A 27,372-nucleotide genomic window follows, 5' to 3' on the forward strand; every position below is an offset into this window, starting at 1 on the left:
CCTGCCAGCAAATGGCACCGCTTTTACTGGCTGAAATCCAAGGACAAACAGCTGCAGTGCCTTTCTGCGCCTTCCTATTTTTACGTCAGCGCAATTTCCTCGTTTTTACGACCGATCGATCGAACTGATCGGGCCAATTTGTCTCTTGCATTGTAAGTGATGCGATCAATCGACGACGTCTTTTACTTCATCGAAACTCACCACCGTGATGCAGAAAGCGACATCCTACGCTGCCATTTTCTAATCGTAAGACTCTCTGGCAATTACAATCTACGATTTCACTCACAATCCGCTTGTTCGATCGAAGAATAGGTTGTACGTAGATTCGTTTTCCAATGAAACGCATTTATCACTTTTGTCCATAATTTTACACATGTTCGTCAACCTACCAACGTCAGAAACAAATATAAAACGTTCGATAAAAGAATCGAGTAAACGTACAAAAAAACTAGAGGTAATATCGAAAACTTCGAAAAAACGGAATTCACAAGAAAAATACTAAACCTTCAAACGATAATTAAATACCACAATCGCTCGAAAAATTTTTGTAAACTGTATTATGTCACACAAGGAAACGTTCGGTCGATTCATCCGTGGACGAGGAGCTCCAACATCCCCAATAAGTATCATTGATCGTCGATATACTTAAAGTTATTCGTCGTATTTTATCACCTGCATATTCTTCATAGTAAGTCGCGTCGAAAGTGAAACGATCTCGGGTCAAAGTGCTCGATCGAAAGTTTACAACGAACGTAATCCGTGGACGCGAAACTCTGACTAACGTCCCCAGCGAAAACGAAAGAGTAAAATGGTACCTGCCAGTACGCGAAAGGCGGTATCGCGTGCGATGTCAGTCGTTCTCGAGAATATTCCGTGCGTCCCGTGACAATAGGTAGGCAATGAAGGCATAGGGTCGTCTAAAAGACACGAGCCTCCAATGCCAGAATGTAGTTCCGTTCGGTTCAGTCGGTGCCTGGTCTCTTGACCTGCTTGCACGACGACCACCAAACGATTGGCATTTTTACCCCGCGTCCACCACTCCCCCTTTCGTGGTCACGTCAGCCTTTTACATATTTTCCATCCTTTGAGATACGCCAGCATTGTGTTACGCTTGCTTGGTCGCGTCACGAGGGTCCTAGCGTAGTACTTTGAAGAGGAAGTTCTGGTTGCCTGTTGTTAGAAGTTAAGCCAACGTTTCTTTCAAATTTTCACGTTTCGTACGATTTAATGCCTTTGGTAAATTAATTTCTCGATGAAGAAGACGCGAATGAGCGAATAAAAAAGTAATACCTTACGTCAAGATTTAAAATCTACAGCTAAATTCCAATCGGGTTTAGAATTTTCGACCTAAGTATATCAGTTGAGAAAATAGTAAATACAATAAATATAAAAATAACATCTTACGTTGAGATCTAAAATCCCGAATCTAAACGTATAAATTGAGAATCTAAATAACTTATGTGGAATTTGTATAAATAGAAATGGCTACTCCCGATGGACCAGCGGATTTTCGTTTGGAGTACATCGGTGGTTTCGTGCAGAAGTCGCTGAAACTGAAGCCGGAGAAGTGGGCCAGGTTACTCCTCACGGAGGAATACAGAAACGCTGTGCTGGATTTTGTTGATAATCCTCTGCCAGCTGCGCTTTTTGTAGCTTTGACACCGAACGCGCAATTGGTGGCTTCAACCTCGTTCCCTATACCATGCCAGAGAACCAAAGGTGAGTACGATAATGAAAACTTTCCAAAATATCCGCCTAAAGCAAGATCTTGAAAATTGTTCTCGATCGCTATTCAGGTATTTACGTCGTGAAGATAGAACAGGCGCCATTATCCAAGGAGAAAGAAGTTTGTTCATCGATGCTGATATTAGGAGATCTGTCGTCTCGAGTTGTCGATCAATTAGCTACTTTGGTGGACAATTTATTCGCGCCCCTGTTGAGCAAAGCAGAGAATCACAAGGATTTGCCTGACGTCGCGATTCAGGACATCTGTAGACACGTTCATTCTCTTCGCGGTACTCTGTACCAAGTAAACTTTCCTTCTCTTCTATAAAGATTTAGTTTTCATACGCGTGTTCTCAGTTTATACAGGGTGTCCCCGATTTAAAAGTCAGAGATTCGGGAGCGTGTAGAATATCGATAAGATTTATTTATTTTTGTTTCATTTTGGAGAAAATCAGGAAGAAAGAACAAGGGACATGCTGTATATTTAGATTCGAAATGGTAGATTCAACAATGGTGTTGGTAGTACGAAATTGTACGAATGTTTTCCGTCGAAATACAGGTGAAAGGCCAGGTAAACGGCAGAACGGTGCTCCCAATGCCAGCCGGAATGGAAAGGGCAACGGAAGTGGAGAAGCTGGTGCGAACAGAAGGCCCCCAAGCCGTCGATCTGTACTTGAAGAGCGCCATCGAGGGTGTCGTGATAAAGTGGGCCTACTTGGTGAACGACGTTGTCACTCAGGAATCTGGCGCAGCTTTCGAGAATGGTCAAAATCCCACCCCCTATGTCGAGCTTGACTATTGGTCCACGAGACTAGCTAATTTAAGGTAGAGGATACCGAATATCCATCTATGGTAACGTTTTCATCGTCCCGACATTTATTTATTTCTGATAAAAAAAGTTGAAAATAAGTATTTTTTCTATCAGACACGAAAAATGTAAGAAAGCTGAGGGTAGGGTAACGATATTCTCCAAGTCTAACAAATTACGGTATCCAAAGGTTAATTATTATAGAAGAAGGATCGTTTTCCAGATATATCTACGATCAATTGCAAGAGGATCGCGTGAAGAAAATGGCGAGCATTTTGGAAACGACAGACAGCGCCTATTTCCCCTGCTTTCGCACCCTTTTCGATAACGTGGTATCCTCAATGGCAGAGGCGAAAGAGATATCTCTGTATCTATCTCCATTGGCCAAGTGTTTCAAAGCGGTCGAAGAGGTCGACTTCTCCGAGGCTAAGCCGCTAATGGCCACGCTGATACACTCGGTCGGATTAGCCTGGTCGAAATCTAGCTACTATCAGAGCTCCACCAAGGTGATCATCATGTTTCGACAGATTTCCAACCTGTTGATACAGGAGGCTCGTCGATTCCTCGACCCGACCTCTATTTTCCAGAGCGACGTCGACGAGGCTTTACAACGTGTGCAGATATCTCGAGGTTAAAATCGATCAGAAGATCGTTCTCATCATTCAAGCACTATCTTTCTATCGCGATTCCATTTCTTCAACTTCTAAGCCTCTTTTAATTTTATTTCTAACGTTGTTCCTAATTAAAATTTTCTGACATTCACACTGCTGGAATAAAACTTTCAGACTTTTTTTCGTCTCTTTCGAAGACTTCGTAGATCAAAAGCATTACAGGCTCTTTCTTGCAGGCATCTTGGAAGAGTTCAAACGACAATTCGAACTTAGGAAAGATATGCCAGCGATGAAACCCAATGCACCACCGTGGACCTTCAATTCCAGCGCCGTTTTCGCTCGCCTGGATGCTTTCTTGAAACGACTGAGCGACATCGAGTGGCTATTCAACACCGTGATGGAATTTTCCAAGCTGGAAAAGATAGAAATCGGCGGGATTCTCGGCCGATCTCTCAGCACCAGGATCGTCAACGTGTACAAAGAGTTCCAGCAGCTGTTCGTTTCTTTCACGGTGCGGGCAACCGACGCGCTCGAGCCAGACGACGAATCTTTCACCGTAGATTGTGCCAAGTTCAACGAGTCCATCACCGATCTCGATTGTAAATTAGCGGCCATTCTTTGCCAAGCTTTCGACGATTGCGGCAACCTCGAGAGCGTTTTCAAGGTACCGTATCTGGTAGCCTTGGACAACTGTGGTAGGATAAGTGGCGGAGAAACGAGCCATTTTTCAAAAAACTACAGTTCTTCTATCGATCTGCTTTCACAGTGTAATAAAACGAAGAATTCGAAATAAACAAACGCCAAAAATAACGATTTTTGAAATTTTCTCAGTTTTTAGATGCGACAGACGCATAACTTTAAATAAAAACAAATATATTTTATAACAAATAAAAACTAATTTTTGTACGATAATTTTAACAACTAAAATTCTTACAAGTTCTTCGTTTCAGTTGATAAATATCGTTGGAACGGTGCTAGACAGACCAATGATAAGCAAACAGTTCGCAAATCGTTACACCAGAATTTTGGATCTATTGAACGTTGAGCTGACTGTAGTCGAAGTTCTGTTTAATCGTGGCACTAGAGGCGCTCTAATTAATCTTCCTCCTTTAGCCGCGGCTTTGACATTTATCACCATGCTCCGACAACGCATCGATCTTCCCGTTCAATCTTTCAAAGCTATTCAACATCCGTAAGTTGTTTAAGTAGAGATTTATATTTGATAGAACAATTTAGTTACAAAATAATTATACCGATCGTAGAATAGTGAACAGCGAAGAGGGACAGAATATAGAAAAACGTTATGAAAGGCTTATCCAGATCTTTAAGGATAAGGAGACTGAATTGTTCACGGAATGGGCACGAACCGTACCTGACATAGTCGATATTGGACTGAATCGCAATATTCTCTATCGCGAGAAGGATTCCACGTTACTGCTCAACTTTGATCCCCAGCTTTTGTGTGTTTTAAAGGAAGTGAACTATCTGAAGCAAATGTCTCGATCAGACATTCCCGAAGAGGCAATAAAGGTACCTATCCACTTGACGTTTTTCCTATGTATCCCTATATGTATACCACCACAGCAAAGTATTTAGGCAAAATGACGTTGTTACAGCCGTTGCGTGTAGCGCACTTTAACGTGGCATAATAAAGTTGCTATTTGAAGAAACTAAAGAATTGGTACGCGTAAAAGTGAAACATTTGGGGGCAGTTTTGTCGTTTTGTTGTTTTCAGCTCTTTTCGCTGTCAATGTATAGATAAGAGAGACTGTTAGTAATTCATTCTTGCGATAATAATTGAAATCGATAAACACTTGGACGAACCGTGCAATTAATTGATAATACTACAAATAAAATTCGCCAATAAATGTGACAAGTTAAGGTGGTTTAATAGTCTTCGATATGTAGGTGTCGGAAAACGTAGAAACGTTCCGAAAGTTCCGCACGCTGTTAGCAGCCACGGTGTGTTCGTACAACAACGTGTGCAAGACGACCAGACGAGTGGAGTTCCAGCTGATCGAGAAGGAGATAATTAGGATCGATTCGTTGGTGTCTCGAGGAGAAACAGAATTATGCTGGAAGTCGGATGGCGTTCTGGAGTACATCGTGGAATTGGGTGAACTCGTGGAGGGGCTCTGGAAGCGAATCAAATCGACCCAGACGAACGCCGAGAAGATCAAAGCGGTGCTGGACGCTTGGACGAGGACGCCTCTCATCGAGAGGAAGGATCGTCGTAAGGACGCTTTATTGTCGTTCGATGAGCGGCCAGAAAAAGTATCAAAACGTTACGGCGAGGTCGAGAGGGCTGCCGAACAGATTCATTCGTTGTTGGAAGAGAACAGGCTGCTTTTTCAAGTTTCCGACGAAATGGAGGAACCGTGGCAAAAATACGTAGATTACATCGATAGGATCGTGATGGAATCCCTTCGAAGGGCTGTAGGATGTTCGTTAGGTGAATGGGCACTCCATATTTTTCGTATAATTATTGTTTCACGCTTTCGTTGTGGTTTCTTTAAATTCTCAAATTATGAAATCTCTTTAAATTTCCTGTTTTAGTCGATTAATGGCAACCGGCGAATCAATGGTCTGCAATTTTTTAGAGCTAAATAAACCTTTACGTGCAGATTTTTTATAACCGTGTCTTCTATATTGTTACGATTCTATTTAAGTACGTTGCTTCTGATTCTGTTAACCGTAAAAGAGATTTATTTTTCTCTTTTAATCGTACCAGGGTATTTGGTAGACAATATGGATTCCAATGAAGAAACTGAGCCGCTATTAGAAGCGAAGTTAGAACTCAGAGAACCAGATCTCTATTACGTGCCTTCATTGGAACCTGACGATCCGGATGGACTGGATCAATTAATCTTGGCACTTTTGAACGATATCATAGGGATGGCTGCACTGGTGCCACGATTAAAAAGAGATGCCATAGGATACAGCAAAGAACTAGAGGAAGATCCGGATATAAAGGGAATGAAAAATGAAATTATGAATAACGTTTCGACCGCGGTGGAGGAAGCTACTGAATTTTGCAGCAACTTTGAAGGTATAAATACCACGAAATGCTAATCTATATGCATAGAATTCGCGTAATATGGAAAAATACATAAAATATAGTAAAATGCAGGCTAATAGCTAATAACAATAATTTACTAATAGCAATACGCGTTGTACATCTTCAAACCTTCCACAAACGTATAAAAATCTACTGCCTACGAATTATAATAGAATCAACGAACATCAGAGAATGATTCTACGTTTGGTCTACTCTATGATCCACCCTCGTTCTTTGTCGTCTTATTTTATCAGGATACGCCTATCTCTGGTTAGACGATAGAGACATGGTGATGCAACAGTTTCTCGAGTATAGCCGACAATTGACGATGGAGGAAATGGAGATGGTGGCCGTACAGGATCCCAAGGGGCCGACACGGTCACCGCCGAAAATGGAGCAATTCCGCGAGCAAATCGACCTTTACGAGGGCCTCTATCTCGAGATCGAGGAAATGGAACCATCGAAAGTGTTTTGTGGCTGGTTCAGGGTAAACCTCAGACCCTTCAGACAGTCGGTGCTGAACATGGTCTGCAAATGGTCCAGCATGTTCAAGAGACATCTGGTCGATCGCGTTACTAGCAGCCTCTCGGATTTGGGATCGTTTATAAGGTATTTTTCTCTTACAAGTTACCATTCTTTATACGAGCAAACGGAGAACGATTTCAACTGTTTGTAGATCGATAGCTATGTTGGCAATCACGATATTCGTTGCACATTCGATAATCTCGGGCTACTTGCGTACTTGGCTATTTTGATTTGTCTCTATAGATCGTCCTCTTTCCTTCGATCAGACGTAGAAGGAACGTCTGGCTTTCATATTTTTCTGAAATTGAGAAACTTCCCGAAAGAATAAAAATGGCTACCCAGAGAGTCAATATAAGGAAAAAGGAAGGAGTCGCTTTTCGATGGATTCTTCAATGTATATTTTATTCATAGACGAGCAGACGAGGGTTTGCTTCAACCGATACAACCAGGTGATTACGTCGGACTCGTTAGCGTGATGGGTTATCTCTTGCAAGTGAAAGAAAGGCAGCCGACTACGGATGAAATGTTCCAGCCGTTGGAAGAGACGATCGAATTGTTGAAATTTTACGATCAGGATATTCCAGAGGAAGTAAACGTTCTGCTTCAAGAATTGCCCGAGCAATGGTCCAATACCAAGAAATTGGCGCTTATGGTTAAACAGCAAGTGGCACCCTTGCAAGCAGGTATATATATCTACATTCGTAGATATTAGGACAGCTGTTAATTTTGTACGAAATAAAACAGGCGAAGTGTCCAGAATACGAGGACGAATCTCCGCATTCGACACGACCATAACTCACTACCGCGAAGCTTTTCGGCGCTACAGCTTCTTCAAACACGATTGTTCGAATCCTTACGAACTGTTAGACGAAGGACACAAGGAGATTCTGATGTTGGAACGTCAAATGAAAGACATCCAAGAGTCTGCATCGTTGTTCGAAGTTATGGTGCCAGAATTCAAAGTATTGAAGCAATGTAGAAGAGAGTTGAAGATGTTGAAGCAACTATGGGACTACGTGAATATCGTTAGAAGCTGTATAGAAGGATGGAAGACTACGCCTTGGAGAAAAATCGACGTAGAGAACATGGACATCGAGTGCAAGAAATTTTCCAAGGAGATACGAGGTTGGTGACACGATATTAACTCTACCGTGTTCTTTCAGTTGCATTTTTATCACGTTAAAAGATATCTCGTGTTTGAGCAAAATATGGAAAAATTGTTGTCGGGTGACTTTTTATTTCTATTTTGCGTTGAACGTTCTCTTGAAATATTAGAAACCCATATCGTTTGTTACTAAAACGAGTAAGCTATCTTCAAATGTGTTTTTAATATATTAATTGCAATGAATTAGCCCTGGACAAGGAAATGAGATCGTGGGACACTTTCGTATCATTGGAGGCAACCGTGAAGAATATGTTGACGTCTTTGAGGGCTGTAGCAGAACTCCAAAATCCAGCTATAAGGGAAAGACATTGGAGGCAATTAATGAATAGCACTAAGGTATCGGCGGATGTTAAGAAACAAAAAATAGGTTTACGAAAAGGATTGAAAATGATTTAGATATGTTTTATATTACGTTTTACATGATATCCAATTTTTATGAAAGACTGTACATATATTTTTTTGTAAGAATTTTTTGTATCATTGTACATAAAAAAGTTTTTGATGAATTTTATGCGAAAGATAGTTATACATAAGGATTCGGATTAGCATATGTTTACAAAAGTTCACCAAGATGTTTAGAGTTAGTTGCACCGCTGTATATACGCTATCGGTGTTGCAGAAACTGGGCGACATGACTCCAGAAATGACCGTAAGTCCACTGTAAATACTGGCACTTTGTTTTCTAAATAATTATTTCCAAAATTTTTAAGCACGAATATTCAAATCACCATCACGATTAATCAATAAATGCATTATTAGTTACTCATCGCATGTATCACGTACGTATGTGATCAAATAATTTGTACCATAATTTTATCATCGTTTTTCGTTCGTTCTATGTACCAGTCACTGTATATATTTCATCGAATAAATTGATTTTGCATTCGAAACGTTTAATTCTTCGTACACCTGGCTTTACGTTTATTTCTTTAAATTGTTCGTTAATGCACACATTGCATAAATTTCAAATACATTTGCGATAATATATAATGTTAAACCATACATGATTCATAATGATACACGATATTCATAATTATAAATGCTACATACTTAGAGACATAGCCGGTAAAGACGAATGCGTTTAGGTACGATTCGTTATGGACGAGTCTACCACGTTGGCCGATCTTCTGGAGCTAAATCTTCACGAATGCGAGGAAGAAGTGAAGAACATCGTGGACAAAGCCGTGAAAGAAATGTCTATGGAAAAGTACATGAGAGAATTGAACGCCACCTGGTCGAAAATGGAATTCGAGAAAGAAATTCACGCTAGAACTGGCGCTACCCTAATAAGAGCCAGCGAGGAATTGATCGAAACGTTGGAAGAGAACCAGGTACTTTCTACATGGATCGCTTGTTACGCACTCGAGCACGAATGTTGCAAGAATCGCAGAAATTTAGCGACTTTTGAACAAATTACAGAACTGGTTTTTATCGCACTCGTCAGTTAGATTTGCACAATGTGATTCGTTTTACATAGACTAAACCAGCAGAAATCGTACTTGGTGAAAATTTAAAGAGACACGAGCGATTCGACGATGAGAGTTCGGAAAGATATCATAGCGAGTCAAGACACAGTGCGATCAATTTTGGAGAAAATCAACTCGATTAGGGCCACCTTGTTTGCTTTTCATAGGTCCAGCTACAAAATCTTATCACTTCGAAGTTTATCGCCCATTTCCTAGAAGAAGTCTCCAGCTGGCAACGAAAGCTGAGCATCGCCGATCAAGTTACTACAATCTGGTTCGAGGTGCAACGAACCTGGATGCACCTCGAGAGCATCTTCACCTCCTCGGAAGATATAAGAAGACAATTGCCAGTGGATGCCGAGAGGTTCGATCGAATCGACAAGGAATTCAAGCAAATGACAGAGGAACTAGCGAAGACGCCAAACGTCGTGCAAGCAACGAACAGAGAAGGCCTGGTGTCTTCTCTCGATGTCCTCCAAAAGGAATTGGTTCTCTGCGAGAAAGCCTTGGCAGAATATTTGGAAACGAAGCGTCTCGCGTTTCCGAGATTCTACTTCGTTTCGTCCAGCGATCTGTTGGATATTTTGTCGAATGGAAATCAGCCGGAGATCGTGGCCAAGCATCTGACAAAACTATTCGACTCCATGGCTCGATTGAAATTCGATGACGCGGCTGCTGGCTCGCCAAAACGCGTATTGGGTAAGTCGACCTCTGCAAGGAATAAAAGTTGATTTTTCGGAAATTCTTCGTCTGAGAAACGTACTGTAATATAATTTATACCATAAATTGTAAAGAGACTTTAAATACATTTTCATACAACTCTACGTTCGATCCTTCATAGATCTATATGTTGGGAGATACTATTAATATAGAACGATAACCGCGAAGCTTTTTGCCTCAAAGAATTTCATCTGTCACTCTAAGCGTACCACTGATCTTCTTTGCACGTATCACGTGCGACAAAATATTTTTATGGTAACAAACCTTTATTAGTTTGTGCTGTGTAGAAGTCTCGTATCTTTCGAACACATAGACTGCCACGTAACTATTATATATTTCGTCCTGGGAGCCGCGACAAATTAAAATATACTACGCCAAAACGTTTAATTTTTCATACATTTCATGCAATGAAATACTGCTGTTTCAAGGTATGTTCGCGAAAGATGGAGAGTACGTGGAATTCGCAAACTGCGAGATGAGCTGCGAGGGCGCCGTGGAGGCATGGTTAAATCGTTTGCAACAAGCGATGAGAGTCACAATAAGATACTATTTCAGCGAGGCTGTGATAACTTACGAGGAGAAGTCTCGAGAACAATGGCTGTTCGACTATCCAGCTCAAGTTTCTCTCTGTGGAACGCAAATTTGGTGGACGACCGAGGTGAACATCGCGTTCGCCAGACTGGAGGAGGGTTACGATAATTCTCTGAAAGACTATCTAAAGAAACAGATCTCTCAATTAAGTACACTGATCACGCTATTGATCGGAGAGCTAACGAAACAGGAGAGACAAAAGGTGATGACGATCTGCACTATCGATGTACATTCTCGAGACGTGGTGACGAAGCTAGTGCAGTCCAAGGTGGAGACGTCGCAGGCGTTCCAATGGCAGAGTCAACTTCGCCATCGTTGGGACGAAAAGGAGAAGGATTGCTTTGCTAATATTTGCGACGCGCAGTTTAAATACTCTCACGAATACTTGGGAAATACTCCCAGGTCCGATGGTTCTTCGTCTCCTCTCCTTTGCATCTTTGTTAATTTTCGTAGTAGGGATTATGGAATCTAGCGACTGGTTCATTGACACTTGCGTTAAAATATTGCTCATTACTGTTCTTTATACGCTTGATATTTTACTCGTCGTTTGAACTTTCAATTTCTTGGATAAAATCGATTTTTCTTTATTCATTTTTAATTGAGTAATCATAGAAGTGTCTTGTCAAAGATCGATTCAGTTAATAGGTTAATATTTTCCCATAAATGCTATGAAAAGTATTATAAATGATAAAAAAAACAACGGTGCCTGAGAAGCTCGACTTGATCGTCTTCACATCTTTTTTTTAATCTTTTAATGAGATACATAAGTGCACGATTAATATCTATACTTTTCAATTTACGGAGAAGATCGACGTGGCTTCTCAACAGTCCAAATAGTAACCAGACTGTAATAACACGAAAATTAATTATTATAATTAGACAGGATTCCTTAAAAATTTCCTAATTCCCATTAAATCATTTCTCTTCTATGCAGATTGGTCATAACACCGTTGACGGATAGATGTTACATAACCCTGACCCAATCTCTTCATTTAATAATGGGTGGTGGACCAGCAGGCCCAGCGGGCACTGGAAAAACGGAAACCACTAAAGATCTAGGCAGAGCTCTCGGCATAATGGTCTACGTGTTCAACTGTTCCGAGCAGATGGACTACAAATCCTGCGGTAACATCTATAAAGGATTAGCTCAAACTGGCGCCTGGGGTTGTTTCGACGAGTTCAACCGAATCACGGTCGAAGTACTCTCCGTAGTAGCTGTCCAAGTGAAATCGATTCAGGACGCCATTCGAGATAAGAAAGAGAAATTCAACTTCATGGGAGAAATAATCAGCCTCGAACCAACGGTCGGTATATTTATCACGATGAATCCAGGTTACGCAGGACGAACAGAATTACCGGAGAATTTAAAAGCCTTATTTCGACCGTGTGCCATGGTAGTCCCCGATTTTGAACTCATCTGCGAGATTATGTTAGTGGCAGAGGGATTCCAGGTAGGGATCATGGTTTTGTATGTTATATTAAATAAATTCGTGAACGCGTATATCAAAGCTACGTCTATACTTTGATCTATGCATCTTTTGTATTAGTTCATCTTTTGTATTTTGATTCGTGTGATTCCTACAACTACGAACTTTGGTTAAGCTACGAATTTGCGCAAGGAAAATACGATTATGCAACATTTCCATGTTACAGATACAAAAATAAATATTAGTACCGCTCTCATTAACAAAATTTATTCGAATACACGTGTACACGTACATTTACGTCGTCTACTTCAAAAGTAACGAAGTTCTATTTATAACAGTTTTTCTACGTTACTTTTTAAAGATCTTGGAAAGGTCTCTTAGAAGATATTTCTTACACGAAGGAGAATTTTTAAATTTTCATCTTTCCATATGCATATACTTCCCCTATCCCTCTACCGTCTCACCAGTCATCCTCTAATCTTTCTATGATATTAAAAACATACGAAATAGGGTTCTCGAAATTGCAGGATGCGAGAATTCTAGCGAGAAAGTTCATTACGCTGTATACTCTATGCAAGGAGCTGTTATCAAAGCAGGACCATTATGACTGGGGATTGCGCGCGATAAAGTCGGTCCTCGTGGTCGCCGGAAGTCTGAAGAGGGGAGACCCCGGCAGACCGGAGGAACAAGTGCTCATGAGAGCTCTTCGAGACTTCAACATTCCCAAAGTGGTTTCCGACGACCTGCCTGTGTTTATGGGTTTGATAGCCGACCTGTTCCCCGCCTTGGACGTTCCCAGAAAACGCGACGTGGAATTCGAGAAGATGGTTAAACAGGCAGCAGCTGATTTGATGCTGCAACCAGAAGACGGCTTCATTCTCAAAGTCGTTCAACTGGAGGAACTATTAGAAGTACGACACTCGGTTTTCATCGTGGGAACTGCAGGATCCGGAAAGACTCAAGTTTGGAAGTCGTTGTTTAGAACGTATCAGAACATGAAGAGGAAGCCTGTGTACAACGATTTGAATCCAAAAGCTGTGACGAATGACGAATTATTTGGAATAATTAATCCAGCGACCAGAGAATGGAAGGATGGCTTGTTCTCGGTTATCATGAGAGAACAGGCTAACTTAGGCGGAGAGAATCCTAAGTGGATAGTTTTAGATGGAGATATCGATCCCATGTGGATCGAGTCATTGAACACTGTCATGGACGATAACAAGGTTCTGACTTTAGCTAGTAACGAGAGAATAGCTTTGACTCCTGTGATGAGGCTGCTCTTTGAGATCTCTAATTTGAGAACTGCTACTCCAGCTACCGTATCCAGAGCAGGGATCTTGTATATCAATCCTCAGGATCTAGGCTGGAATCCTTACGTCACGAGCTGGGTGGAGAAAAGAACGTCGCCAATTGAAAAATCCAATTTGGTTATGCTGTTTGATAAGTACATTCCTGCTTGCTTGGAAACATTAAGAACAAGATTCAAAAAGATAACACCGATCGCAGATATGGCGCACGTACAGATGCTATGTCATCTTCTTCACTGTCTTCTCAAGCCAGAATTAACCTCCGCTGATTTTTTGAAGGAACATTATGAACTCTACTTTGTTTTCGCTGCCGTTTGGGCTTTTGGTTCCTCGATGTTTCAAGATCAAACGATAGATTATCGCGTGGAATTTAGTAAGTGGTGGATAAATGAATTTAAACAGATTAAGTTTCCCTCGCAAGGCACCGTGTTTGATTATTATATAGACTCTGAGACAAAGAACTTCGTTCCGTGGTCTCAGCGTTTGCCAAAGTTCGAATTGGATCCTGAAATACCTCTGCAAGCTGTTTTGGTTTACACTGCGGAGTCTATTCGAATTAGGTACTTCTTAGATTTATTAATGGCCGAGAAACATCCAGTAATGTTAGTTGGAACAGCTGGTTGCGGGAAGACTGTTCTCGTAGCAGAGAAACTTCTACAGTTACCTGAAAATTACACAGTATCCAATGTACCCTTTAATTTTTACACTTCTTCGGAGATGCTGCAGAAGATTCTTGAGAAATCTCTGGAGAAGAAAGCTGGTAGAAATTACGGCCCACCTGGGAATAAAACTTTGGTGTATTTCATTGATGATTTGAATATGCCAGAAGTTGACGCTTATGGAACTGTCCAACCGCATACTTTGATTCGTCAACATTTGGATTACGGTCACTGGTACGATAGAACGAAACTAACTCTGAAAGATATTCACAACTGTCAATACGTTAGCTGTATGAATCCTACGGCTGGATCTTTTACCGTCAATCCTAGACTGCAGAGACACTTTTCCGTGTTTGCGGTCAGTTTTCCTAACAGCGATTCGTTAACGACTATTTATTCGTCTATCTTGAGGCAGCATTTGTCCAACATAGAACACAGGTAAGCTTCGAAAATAAATTATTGTATGAAGCGAAGCAGTATAACAAAATGAAACATCTAAATATCTTCGTTGTTCGATCATTGTATGATAATTAATGCATTTCGTAGGTTTCCCATTTCTGTCGTTGATATGTGTGACAGTATTGTTCAAGCGTCGATTCAGCTGCATCATCGTTGCGCTCAAATGTTCCTCCCAACAGCAGTGAAATTCCATTATATCTTCAATCTTCGTGACTTATCGAACTGCTTTCAAGGATTATTATTCAGTGGGAACGAGTGTCTACAGTCTTCTATAGACTTAATCAGATTATGGCTCCACGAGACACATCGCGTTTACGGAGATAAGCTTACAGATGAAAAGGACATAGAGAGCTTTTCTAAACTACAATTGGATATTTTGAAGAAGAACGTGGAGGAAATTGACGAGGGCGCCATTTTGGAGAAGCCTAATATCTACTGTCATTTTGCAGGTGCGCAAATGCTTGGAAATATTTCTCTAAAAATCGCGTATCACTTGGATCTCAAACACGCCACGAGAAGGAAAAAGTTGAATAAATTTGTTATATTGCAAGGTGGAGTCGGGGAGCCAAAGTACATGCCGGTAAAGGACTGGGCGACTCTGCATCGATTGCTATCGGAAGCAATGGTCAGCTACAACGATCTGGTAGCTGCTATGAATCTGGTGCTGTTCGAGGACGCCATGATGCACGTGTGCCGGATAAACAGGATCTTGGAATCGCCTCGAGGCAGCGCTCTCCTCGTCGGTGTGGGAGGTTCTGGCAAACAAAGCTTGTCACGATTGGCTGCTTTCATAAGCTCGCTGGAGGTATTCCAAATTCAGTTGAAGAAGGGTTATGGAATCGTCGATCTAAAATTGGAGCTCGCTGTTCTGTATAACAAGTCGGGTTTGAAGAATCTGGGCATCGTGTTTTTGATGACCGACGCTCAAGTGGCGAACGAACAATTCCTCGTGCTGATCAACGACATGCTTGCTTCTGGCGAGGTTCCAGATCTTTTTGCCGAGGACGAAGTGGAGAACATAATAGCAGGTCGATGAATATTTCAGGTTGTTTGTTTTTTCTTTCGGAACAAGGATCATCAACTTCAAAATCTCTGTGATTCAACTCGTTCTTTTTTCTCTTTTTTTCTTTAAACCGTTCCAAATCAATTTCTATTTGAAACACGATGCTTAAGTTATTCGTTTACTTTTATCTTTGTACGATAAGGATTATCACGTACGTAAAATTTGTACGATTTAATTCGCTAAAGTATTTTTCGACGATCGATATACTCGGTCGCAGGAGTTCGTAACGAGGTGAAGGGCGCTGGTATGTTAGATACCCGCGAGAATTGTTGGAAGTTCTTCATCGACCGGGTGCGCCGCCAGCTTCGGATAGTTCTCTGCTTCTCCCCTGTTGGATCCACTTTAAGGATTCGCTCGAGGAAATTCCCGGCCATAATAAATTGCACGGCGATAAACTGGTTCCACGAATGGCCGCAAGAAGCTTTGATGTCTGTGTCGAAGAGGTTTCTGCAGGAGTTGGACGAACTTCCGGAAAATTACAGGTAGAGCGGAGAATATCGATCGGGACGCCCCTGAAACGCGTGGTACGCGCCTTCAATAGCGGAGAGGATGCTGAGCAATAAATATACGGATGCTTTCGATGCAGGGAGGCTGCGGCGAAATTTATGGCCCACGCTCACACGACCGTCAACGCAGCCAGCAGACATTATTTGGCCAGCGAGCGCCGATACAACTATACCACGCCAAAGTCCTTTCTCGAGCAGATCAGTTTGTACACTAGATTGTTGAAAACGAAGGCTTGCGAGCTTCGTGGTCGAGTAGCTAGGCTGGAGAACGGTTTGGAAAAGCTTCGTTCGACTGCGGTACAGGTGGATAAACTGAAAGAGAAACTGGCGATGCAAGAGGTAGAATTGCAACAGAAGAACGACGCAGCCGATGCTCTGATCGCCATTGTTGGTATCGAGACGGACAAAGTACAAAAGGAGAAGGCTATAGGTAAATCCTTTAGGTAAACCAGTCCTTTTTGCTTGTATTTCACGTTTCGTGTTTCGTATAGCGGACGAGGAAGAGTCGAAGGTTGCTATAATAGCTGAAGAGGTATCGAAGAAACAGAGGGACTGCGAAATGGACTTGATGAAGGCAGAACCGGCTCTCTTGGCTGCCCAAGAGGCTCTGAATACACTGAACAAGGCGAATCTGACGGAATTGAAGTCGTTTGGTTCGCCACCAGGTGCTGTAACGAACGTAACTGCCGCTGTGATGGTTCTCTTGGCTCCAGCTGGGAAAATACCCAAGGACAGAAGCTGGAAGGCTGCCAAGGTACTTGAAACAAGGTCATCGCTAGTCCGTGCTCGACCGTACACTTAAGCTGGATAGTCATAAACGCATAGAACGGACTATGGTATAAAGATTTCTCAAAATCTTTTGGCCGGAAATCTTTAGTCCACCATCACCGCTGTCTTTTTCTTTATTATTTTTGCATATTCCTTTGAAAACTTACTTTCCGAGCTAATTTGTCTCGAGAGAAGTTCAGAAATACGCGAGAAAATCACGAAGGAAAAAAAAATCACTGCGAGTTTTAGCGAATTATACCACTCTGCGTGAGATTATTTCATCCGCGTTGTTTTTTCAGATCATGATGGCGAAGGTCGACACGTTCTTGGACTGCCTAATCAACTACGACAAAGAAAATATACATCCAGAAGTAATCAAGGCGATTCAACCGTATCTGAAAGACTCCGAATTCGAGCCAGAATTCGTGAGATCGAAATCAGCGGCAGCTGCGGGTCTCTGTGCCTGGGTGATCAACATTATCAAGTTTTACGAGGTGTTCTGCGACGTGGAGCCAAAGAGGAAAGCGTTGGCACAGGCGAACGCAGATTTGGCCGCTGCTCAGGAGAAGTTAAGCGTGATCAAACGCAAAGTTGTTGTACGTAAACTCTGTTAAACGTGATTCCGAACAAGTTTAGTTAGAGTACTGTTTCTGGAACAGTCGTTGGAAGAGCAATTGGCGAAGCTGACGGCGGACTTCGAGCAGGCAACGTCCGAGAAGCTCAAGTGTCAACAAGAGGCGGACGCGACCAACGCTACGATTGCTCTGGCTAACAGGCTAGTCGGTGGTTTGGCCTCGGAAAATATACGATGGGCGGATTCCGTAGCCAAGTACGTCCAAATTTATAGCCATATATGGCTAATTTAACAAATTCTAAATGTTTCAAGCGCTTGGTAATACCCAAGGCGTATATCTAATTTTCTGTAGACGTCTTAACACTTACGAATACTATTGTACAGATCCTTTAAAGAAAAAATTCTAAAGTTTCATGCAACAAACGTCCACCCTACCCGGTGACGTTCTCCTGGTGACATCGTTCATATCTTACGTGGGATGTTTCACGAAACAATTTCGCCAGGATCTGCTACACAAGCAATGGCTGCCGTTTTTACGTAACGTAGAACCGACGGTTCCAATCACGGAGGGGCTGGACCCTCTGTCGTTACTGACGAACGACACACAGATAGCCAAGTGGAACAACGAAGGACTTCCAAACGATAGAATGTCGACGGAAAACGCAACTATTCTGACGAGTTCCGACCGATGGCCCTTAATGATCGACCCTCAGGTATAGGTCTATCTGTCACGAGGTCGCCTAACGTCACTCGGATCTCCATCATTATTTTTCCTTAGCTGCAGGGAATTAAATGGATCAAGCAGAAATACGGGGAGGAACTTCGTGTCATTAGGCTCGGGCAGAAGGGTTACTTGGATGTCATCGAGCAATGTCTAGCAACCGGGTCGACCGTGCTCGTCGAGAACATCGGCGAAACGGTCGATCCGGTGTTGGATCCACTGTTAGGCAGAAACTTGATTAAGAAGGGTCGGGCGATTAAGATCGGCGACAAGGAGGTCGAATACAATCCGCTGTTCAGATTATTATTGCACACGAAGCTGGCTAATCCCCATTACAAGCCCGAGATGCAGGCTCAAACTACTCTAATTAATTTCACGGTAACGAGGGACGGTCTCGAGGATCAATTACTAGCGGAGGTAGTGAAAGCCGAGCGACCGGATCTCGAGGAGCTGAAGGCTGAGCTCACCAGACAGCAGAACGATTTCAAGATTACGCTCAACAGTTTGGAAGATTCCCTTTTATCGAGGTACGTTGCTCGTTCGACCTTTCACAACAATTTCCATTTCCTTTACTCTCAGCGTCAGTGTTTCCCAACCTTTTCTCAGTCGCCACTCCCTTTCGTATTACCCAGATAACCCAAGACCCTCCCTTCTATGTAATTATATACCAAGATTACCGATAAAAACGCGATAAGTATATTTTTATCGATTACTTTGTTTCACTGTCATTTTACGATTAAAAAGGAAACATTATCGTCTATTCCTTCTAATCTTCTTATAGAAAGTGGTACACAGGTTGAGAACTCGAATTCTATAGTTAGCCCCTCTATTCTCTTGTTTTCGTCTTGTTTCTGAACGAATTTCAAAGGATTTATAGCGATGGAAATACAATTCGATTTGAACGATAAAATAACAATTTCGTGGACAGATTGTCTTCAGCGGGCAGCAACGTTTTAGAGGACACGTCGTTGGTGGAAAATCTGGAGACGACGAAGAGGACCGCGGCAGAAATCGAGTCGAAGGTGACGGAAGCCCGCGGCACAAGCCGTGAAATCGACGCCGCCAGAGAATTATATCGACCAGCGGCAGCCAGAGCTTCTCTCCTCTACTTCATCCTGAACGATCTGAACACCATCAATCCAATCTATCAATTTTCCTTGAAAGCTTTCAGCGTGGTGTTTCAAAAAGCCATCTCGAAGGCCGATCCCGCCCCAGACGTGTCCGCGAGAGTGAAGAATCTGATCGAGTGCATCACCTATTCCGTGTTCATGTATACTAGCAGAGGGTTGTTCGAGTGCGACAAACTGATCTTCGCGTCGCAGATGGCGTTTCAGATACTACTCGCTAGGAACGAGGTGACTGCAGCAGAGTTGGACTTCTTCTTACGGTTCCCCATCACGCCGCACGTTACATCCCCCGTTGATTTCCTTTCCAATGTCAGTTGGGGTGGAATTAGAAGTCTCGCTAGCAGAGAAGAATTTCGGTAATCGAAATTTCACGTATTCTTTTATCTTAAATCGTCCGTAACAGGTTAAAAATCGTAATGATGCAAGTAAAAATCTGGGGAATTTAGATTTAATCAGAAATTTCAACTTTTGAACGAGCCGTGTTAGCGATTTATTTCCATTTGATTGATGGCCTTATAGTTTTATTTTTATTTTTATTTTGTAATAAAATAATACGATAGCGTAACAACGAACGCAAGTCGAAATATTGAGAATTTGGAAATATCTTTCTATTTCTTTTGCGCAGCAATTTAGACAGAGACATAGAGACTTCGGCAAAGAGATGGAAAAAGTTGGTGGAATGCGAATGTCCGGAACGAGAGAAATTCCCGCAGGAATGGAAGAACAAAACGACTATTCAGCGACTGTGCATGCTCAGGGCACTGCGACCCGATAGAATGACCTACGCAATCGCAGCATTCATCGAAGAGAAGCTTGGTCCAAGGTATATCGAAGGTAGAACCGTCGAGTTCGCAAAATCTTACGAAGAAACTAGCCCTTCTACGCCCATCTTCTTTATCCTTTCTCCTGGCGTGAATCCATTGAAGGTAACGGAACATTTCCGGAATGGACAAAAGCATTCACCTTGTTCCACAACTTTCACCTGGCAAACCTATGAATTTTCATTTAATCAGGATGTAGAGGATCTGGGTCGTCGCTTGGGTTACACATTGGATAATCAAAATTTCCACAACGTGTCGCTGGGTCAGGGACAGGAATCCGTTGCAGAAGAAGCTATGGACGTGGCCGCGAAGAACGGTCATTGGGTGATTTTGCAGAATATTCATTTGGTGAAAAAATGGCTGCCATTGTTGGAAAAGAAATTAGAAATGGCCGCAGAGGGTTCACACGAGAATTACAGGGTCTTCATGAGCGCGGAACCAGCTAGTACACCAGCAGGACACATCATTCCTCAAGTAACATTTTATGCTTAATATCGTTGTGTCCTCGAGCACGAATATATGGTCGTAGAAGATAAAGTATAAAAAGTTGCAAGTTCACCGAGCTTTCAGCTCGAGACACAACGATATGGAATTTGATGCTGTGAAACACTAAGAGGTTAATGAAAGATTAATTAGGGAATCCTCGAGTCGTCCATTAAGATTACGAACGAACCACCTACGGGGATGCAGGCGAATCTGCACAAAGCTCTGGATAATTTCACCCAAGAGACGTTGGAGATGTGCAGCAAGGAGGCAGAGTTCAAGGCCATTCTATTTTCCCTCTGTTACTTCCACGCGGTGGTCGCGGAGCGCCGGAAATTCGGCCCACAGGGCTGGAATAAAATCTATCCCTTCAACGTAGGCGATCTTCACATCAGTGTCAGCGTGTTATACAATTATTTAGAAGCTACGTCGAAGGTGCCTTGGGAGGATTTGAGGTTCGTTTCGATTTCTTTCGTTATTTTTCAGCAGATTGAACAATTCTAACCGGTTGTTTGTCATATTCTTTTCACAACGTACTCGTGCACATTTGTAAAGGTATCTTTTCGGCGAAATTATGTACGGCGGGCATATAACCGACGACTGGGACAGAAGGCTGTGTGTCTCCTATCTCGAGGAATTAATGCAACCCGAATTGGTCGACGGAGAGTTGCAGTTAGCGCCAGGTAACAAGTTTCTCGTTAGAGTTCGAGCATTTTTATCAATAGTTCTTCTCGTAATTGGAAAGCAATTAACGATTTAAATATTACAAAGGATTCCCAGCGCCACCAAATACAGATTTAGCCGGTTACCATGCCTACATCGACGAAGCGATGCCTGCGGAATCACCCTACTTGTACGGTCTACACCCCAATGCAGAAATAGGTTTCTTAACGATGACTGCAGAGAATCTCTTTAAAACCGTCTTTGAGATGCAACCGAGGGACGCGGGTAGCTCTGGAGGACAAACAGTGACCAGGGAAGAAAAGGTAGTCATTTAATCTGTTCCATATTAACCATTAGACGATAACTTCGTTGTGTTGAAAGGTGAAGCAAATACTGGACGAAATAATGGAGAAACTTCCAGAGGAGTTCAACATGGCCGAAATAATGGGCAAAGTGGAAGAAAGGACTCCGTACGTGATCGTAGCATTCCAAGAGTGCGAACGAATGAATCATCTGACCACGGAAATAAAACGGTCGTTGCGCGAACTGGATTTAGGCTTGAAGGGAGAGCTAACGATCACTTCAGATATGGAGGACTTGGAGAACGCGTTGTTCCTTGACCAAGTGCCACCTGTTTGGGCTCAAAGAGCTTATCCATCTTTATTAGGACTGGCAGCTTGGTTCGTCGACCTGTTACTACGGATCAGAGAATTGGAAACGTGGTCGACTGACTTTGTCGTAAGATAAGAAAATAAAAGGATAATCGATATGTTAAAGTTATCGTTATTACGAGTAAATTATCGTTTCAGTTACCACCATCGGTCTGGTTGGCCGGATTCTTCAATCCTCAGTCGTTGCTCACGGCCATCATGCAATCGACAGCTAGGAGACAGGAACTTCCGCTTGATAAAATGTGCTTGCAATGCGACGTGACGAAGAAGAACAAAGAGGAGTTCACGTGCGTGAATTTCATTTTATTTATTTGGAATTTAGAGTTATCAATGAATTAAGTTGGTTGATCTGATCGTTTCAAAGTACAATTTTTTAATACATTAAATTATTTAACCGTTCTTCGTAAAAAAACGATTGAAGAAAAAAGGAACGGAAACTGAACGAGATCGTTACACGGACAATTATGTTTACAATTGCTTATTTCATGTTCTTCGTCATTTTATCACTCTTTCGAAGGGTCAACATTGACTGTTATCTTTTTTATATATCAGGGCAGCCCCCAGAGACGGTGCGTATATTCATGGGATATTTATGGAGGGAGCACGATGGGACGTGCAGTCTGGTATTTTAGTCGATTCGAAACCGAAAGAACTGTTTCCTGTGATGCCTGTGATCAACGTAAGAGCGATCACACAAGATAAACAAGACTTGAGGAATATGTACGAGTGTCCTGTTTATAAAACGAGAACTCGAGGACCTACCTATGTGTGGACTTTCAATTTGAAGACCAAAGATAAGGCTGCAAAGTGGACGTTGGCAGGTGTAGCGTTGTTGCTTCAAACCTGAATACTTGTAAGATACTGGTGACAAGAGTTTCTACGGATAAATAATTAAAATAGGAGAGGGTGAATAAAATTTACGATGTAGATTTTAGTAGAAGATTTTAGTAGAGGCGCGTTAAAGGAAACCCCAAACAGCGATTCGTTCACTGATTCCCATAAATACCAGGCCGGGCAATTGCGGCAGAGAAAGAAGAGAATAATTCGAGCGTGAATCTCGAAGGACCCATCGAACGAAGCAGGATATCACGGAATGGGCTAATCGGCCGAGAGTTAATAAACCGTAAGACGATAGAAAATCGACGCGGTGGATCGTTCGGTTTCCGTTTCGTTCGAGGGACAGAGTATTCCGTGATCCGTGGAAGAGGAAGAAATTATCCGTTATTCGGCGAAACAAAAGGTCCCTCGAAGGTTTGCCCTTCGAAAGGATCGATACTCGCGACTCCAGAGACAAAACAGGACCGTGTACGAAACGTTGGTCAATTTAATATACGAGGTAGAAAAGAGGGAGCGAAGGGTCGGAGAAAGAAAAAGGAAGGGAAAACGGCATGGAGCGAGCCTTGTAAAGGTGAAAACGCATAGAGGATACAAGGTTTGCCCACCTCGGGGACATAAAAGCTTTCAGATTGCGGCACGGGATCAAAATTGTATCGTGTTAGCGAGAGAAATTAGATTTCCTTTCCGCGGGAACGTCGAACCGCGCGCAAGCAGAAACGATCTCTTTCTTCCGCGGGCGGAGAATGGAATCCTATCAAATATGCAGAGGTTATTAGCTCTCGAAGGAGAACGGAAAAATGTTTACCCTCTAACTTTCCCCAGGTTCCACCGTTTCTCGTTGGATTTTATCCAGCCTTTCGTCAAGCCTCCCTTTAAAACACAGGGACCATAAACTGTTGTTGATCAACTTGTTAACTAATGCAGGCGCGCCGCTTGTCTCCAACCGTTTCTTTCTCCGGAAACCGTGGATTCTTTAATGCGGCAAGTTTCCTTTGAAAGTCTGCTCTTTCGAAGATAACGAGCTATGTTTTAAAGTTCCTGTTCAAAGTACCAAATTTTCATCCGCTTCACAGTCCCGTCTCATAAACTTTTTATAAAGGCTGATCAGAAACTAAGGTTCCCTCGGTAATAGTCCCTCGTATGTTAATTTAGCTTTCTTGTCCGTAGAAATTATTTGTGTCTCAAAGCGTTTAACGAGTACAACTCGAATCGTCGATTATTTATTTCCAGTACTTTCTAACGACGACGTAGCTTGAGACATGATCCCATATATAGGTTCCTAAAAAACGGTTGAATATCTTTGATCGAATGAAAAGAAATACGTAGTTTCTTCGGACAGGAAATTCTTTCGAAATAAGAGACAGTACGTTCTAATTAAGGAAAGCAAAATTAGTTTACACCATTTGCGCGATATACGTCGTACTATTTCTCGAAAGATATAAATTCAAGTAGTTGTACTCGTGTTTCGATCGATGCTACAATAAATTTTATATGAGTGCACCGAGAATAAATTCTACTTATAGGATGTATCAACGTTATAAACGTTTGTTTAACCTGATACAAAAGTAAAGTTGAAGTCCGAAGTACGTGTCCCGCGCAGAGTCTACTCACGAATCCCATCGAACCAAAGGGAAAGAGGAAAAAAGTGTCGGTCCCTTGCAGAGAGGTCGGTGATTGGCTGCCAAACACCCTCTTCGTGATTCCTGTCGATCGATTGCCCCCACTGCATCGGCTTCAATCACGGTTTTCATTAAGCCTCGCCGGACAACGGCGGCTAAAAGAGAAAGAGAGAAACCGAGATCGAATGTCCGGCGTTCTGTGCGTCAACCGGAGGAAGCTGCTTTCGTGGCGTTTCCACTTTCGACATCGATCACGGGAGAAACTTCGACCGATTAAAGATCAACCACTCGTTGCGATCGATCTTCTCCTATCTAGCCTTCGTCCTATCACCTGTACAATTTCCTCGTTCAAAGATAAGTACTTTTAAAATCTTAAAATGGCGACGAGAAGGAGGGGGGAACAGCGCTCAATTAACTTCCGCATATCGAATCGAACGATAAGTTCATTCGTTTCTTATTAACGTATACATTTCGGAGAATGTTGTAGAAATTCTCGAAGAAAGGCGAAGATACGCGTACGCGATCTTTTTCCAAGTTAATTCTCCAGTTAATTTCCCCGTGTAATAAAGAAATAGAGGAATAAAATGAAGCCGAAAATTTTCACCGAAGAGGAACGAGAGGAAAATTTTCACCGATTGTTGCTGCTGGATTTTAAAACGGAATATAGTTGGGAAATTGATTAGGCGCGGGATATCGGTTTGGCCGTAAAACCGCGATTAATTTCCGGCTAAAACGTATCCCGACGACAGCTTAACGAGGCAATTTAACATCGAGTCGAACGATTACGCTACACACGAGCATCGGAACGCATTTCAGAGGGTATCTCGCGTATAATGAGCGATCGATATTCGGGGAATATAATAAGGACGCAGAAGTCGAGAAGCTTGCAAGAACCGGGAGTTCCTCTTTGTCAAAGAATTCTTGCCAACCGGTAATCTTCCCCTCGGAATGCTAATTTGGCTGGCGTGGTTGGATCGTCGAGGTTCTCGCCCTCGCGACTTTCGAATTTAATTCGCAGGAAATTCCTGCCTTCGAACGGATTTCGTAGTGTACACGCACGTGGCCGTTTCATGTATTTCGCATCCGCTTTGAACGCGATCGTTAACGGTGGTTGCTCGTTAACGTGACAAATCGCTTGTCAAGACGACATGTCGCGCCTCCCTGCCTCCTATGCTTTGGATTAACCTTTGTCCTCGTCTCCGTGATTCTATTGATCGACCTTCGACGATCGAGTTTTAGATACATACATTTTACTACACCTAAGTGAAATCACAATTTGATATGTTGACACGTATGGATGAGTTTAATAAATAGAACATCAGCCTCTAAAAAATTACGGGATACGCCGCCCTTCTTGGCGAACATGTCCTATCTATCGTTCCGAAAAATACTATTTTGCATATAATGTAACTTTACTCGAAAGATAGGAAACTCGTGGAACCTTCAACGTATTTGAAGATATCTCAACGTATGTTAGAAAACGAGGATAAACCATAACGTTTCTCGCTCCTAATGCTTTATGAAAATTAAAGAAAGATTTCATCCTTTCTAAACTACTGTAGTGATGTGCCTCTGAATAAATTAAAAGTAAAATACATTAAGGGACTTCTCAGAGACTATAATTTATGTGGAAAGTACATTTTAAACGCAGGAGTCATAGGCTTAAATAGCGGAAAATGTAGATCGTAATAAAACCATCTTGCTGTGGCACAGGAATCCTAATTTACCATATTTAGAGCGCAACGACGCTGCTTACGTATGTACCCCAGCAGCCTGTCTAAGAAGGGTAATTCTAGCCACGGTTGAAATCATTAAAAATGAGCGGTTAGGAAGAGTTAACGACGCCTTTAGCCATCGTAAAAGCCGAGCTACGTTCATTTTTCATCGAGGACGTCACTATGGGCTCGCGACTCGTTTCTTCAGTCAGGTTAATCATTTTTAAAGAGCCGACCGCAGGTGTCCCTTCTCGTGATCTTATATTAAACAAAGAGAGGGACAGAGAAAAGAAAGGAAAGGAACGACGAAGGGTGAATTTCGTAAGCATACGAGTGAGGTAGTTTCCGACTGAGAATTAAATTTTTCGCGAGAGAGGGAAATCCCCTGCGTAGAGACACGCAGCAGAGAAATAATGAAACGAACGGGCTGGCACAACTTGCTTTGCATACGAGTGACATTTTTCACGTCTGTCAAGAATCTGACGCGACCCGGTGCTCCCCTATCCGAAATTAGAGAACCGTCTCTCGCGATCCATGCCACCGATTACCGCCCTCCAAACCCGTTTCCGCTGTGAAAAACGCGAACAGCGCGCGTTCCTGCATTTTTTCCTTTACTTTATTCAAGGGAGGAAGACATCTGGAGTTAGGCTCCACTTGACAAATCAACGAAATCTTCCCGGTGTCGTGGTTACGCTTCTCAAGGTTCAGAAAATTCGACACTTACGCGCAAATGCAAAGGTATACGTAAATCACGAGACCAATAACTTGGTCCTTTTCGTTAAAAATCTCTCTTACATTTCCCTTCCACGTAAAAAACATAAAAGTACGGTAGGTTTGTTGATTCGACTTCGACCCATCGTACGTTCGATAAACATTTTGTTCTATTCATTGGAACGCAACAACAATGTCTCGCTAAAACGTCAGTGAAATTCCAAAATTTTTTATACCACGCATACAACGTGGACAGTTCTACGCTAAGCGTCCAAATACTTTCGTGAAATTACGTAGATTAACGTTGCAAATTAAAATATGTAAAAAGATACCAGCACGTATCTAGCCTCGTTATTACATGGACGGCGATCGTTAATTCTCTTTATATGCGTTACATTCTGCCTGATGTCTAAACACTGGTGGATACCTGAAGAATAATAGTCAGATATCCAGACATGTCCGCCATAACTCTTACACTTACCCCCGTGAATTTCCTCGCTAATGTTGTGCCAACAACGAGCATTTTTTTCCTCTCTCTCTTTCGTCGCGAGCACCCGCCACCGATAAATTCG

At 42.3% G+C, this 27,372-nt stretch overlaps 1 protein-coding gene and 1 long non-coding RNA gene across 3 annotated transcripts in view; one reads left to right on the forward strand and one right to left on the reverse strand.

The window, feature by feature from the left end:
* Positions 1–27,372, reverse strand: part of LOC105666554 — a 137,945-nt gene that overhangs the window by 33,873 nt on the left and 76,700 nt on the right. The gene's annotated exons all lie outside the window — the stretch shown is intronic.
* Positions 1,482–25,533, forward strand: LOC100645927 (dynein beta chain, ciliary). Its single transcript, XM_048412381.1, is given in 37 exon segments — positions 1,482–1,719; positions 1,797–2,029; positions 2,285–2,550; positions 2,757–3,163; positions 3,381–3,808; positions 4,095–4,336; positions 4,407–4,674; positions 5,053–5,596; positions 5,876–6,193; positions 6,457–6,811; positions 7,139–7,410; positions 7,472–7,852; positions 8,080–8,228; positions 8,512–8,541; positions 8,978–9,223; positions 9,526–10,057; positions 10,507–11,071; positions 11,604–12,120; positions 12,624–14,500; positions 14,609–14,970; positions 15,073–15,549; positions 15,802–16,066; positions 16,171–16,520; positions 16,582–16,844; positions 17,158–17,454; positions 17,518–17,687; positions 17,842–18,145; positions 18,211–18,680; positions 19,082–19,636; positions 19,906–20,206; positions 20,294–20,575; positions 20,738–21,039; positions 21,140–21,267; positions 21,356–21,570; positions 21,629–21,985; positions 22,057–22,209; positions 22,436–25,533. Coding segments are annotated over 37 exon segments (13,449 nt in total). The 3' UTR covers positions 22,766–25,533.

Source organism: Bombus terrestris, chromosome 15 (assembly GCF_910591885.1).
Source record: "Bombus terrestris chromosome 15, iyBomTerr1.2, whole genome shotgun sequence".
Lineage (NCBI taxonomy): Eukaryota > Metazoa > Arthropoda > Insecta > Hymenoptera > Apidae > Bombus > Bombus terrestris.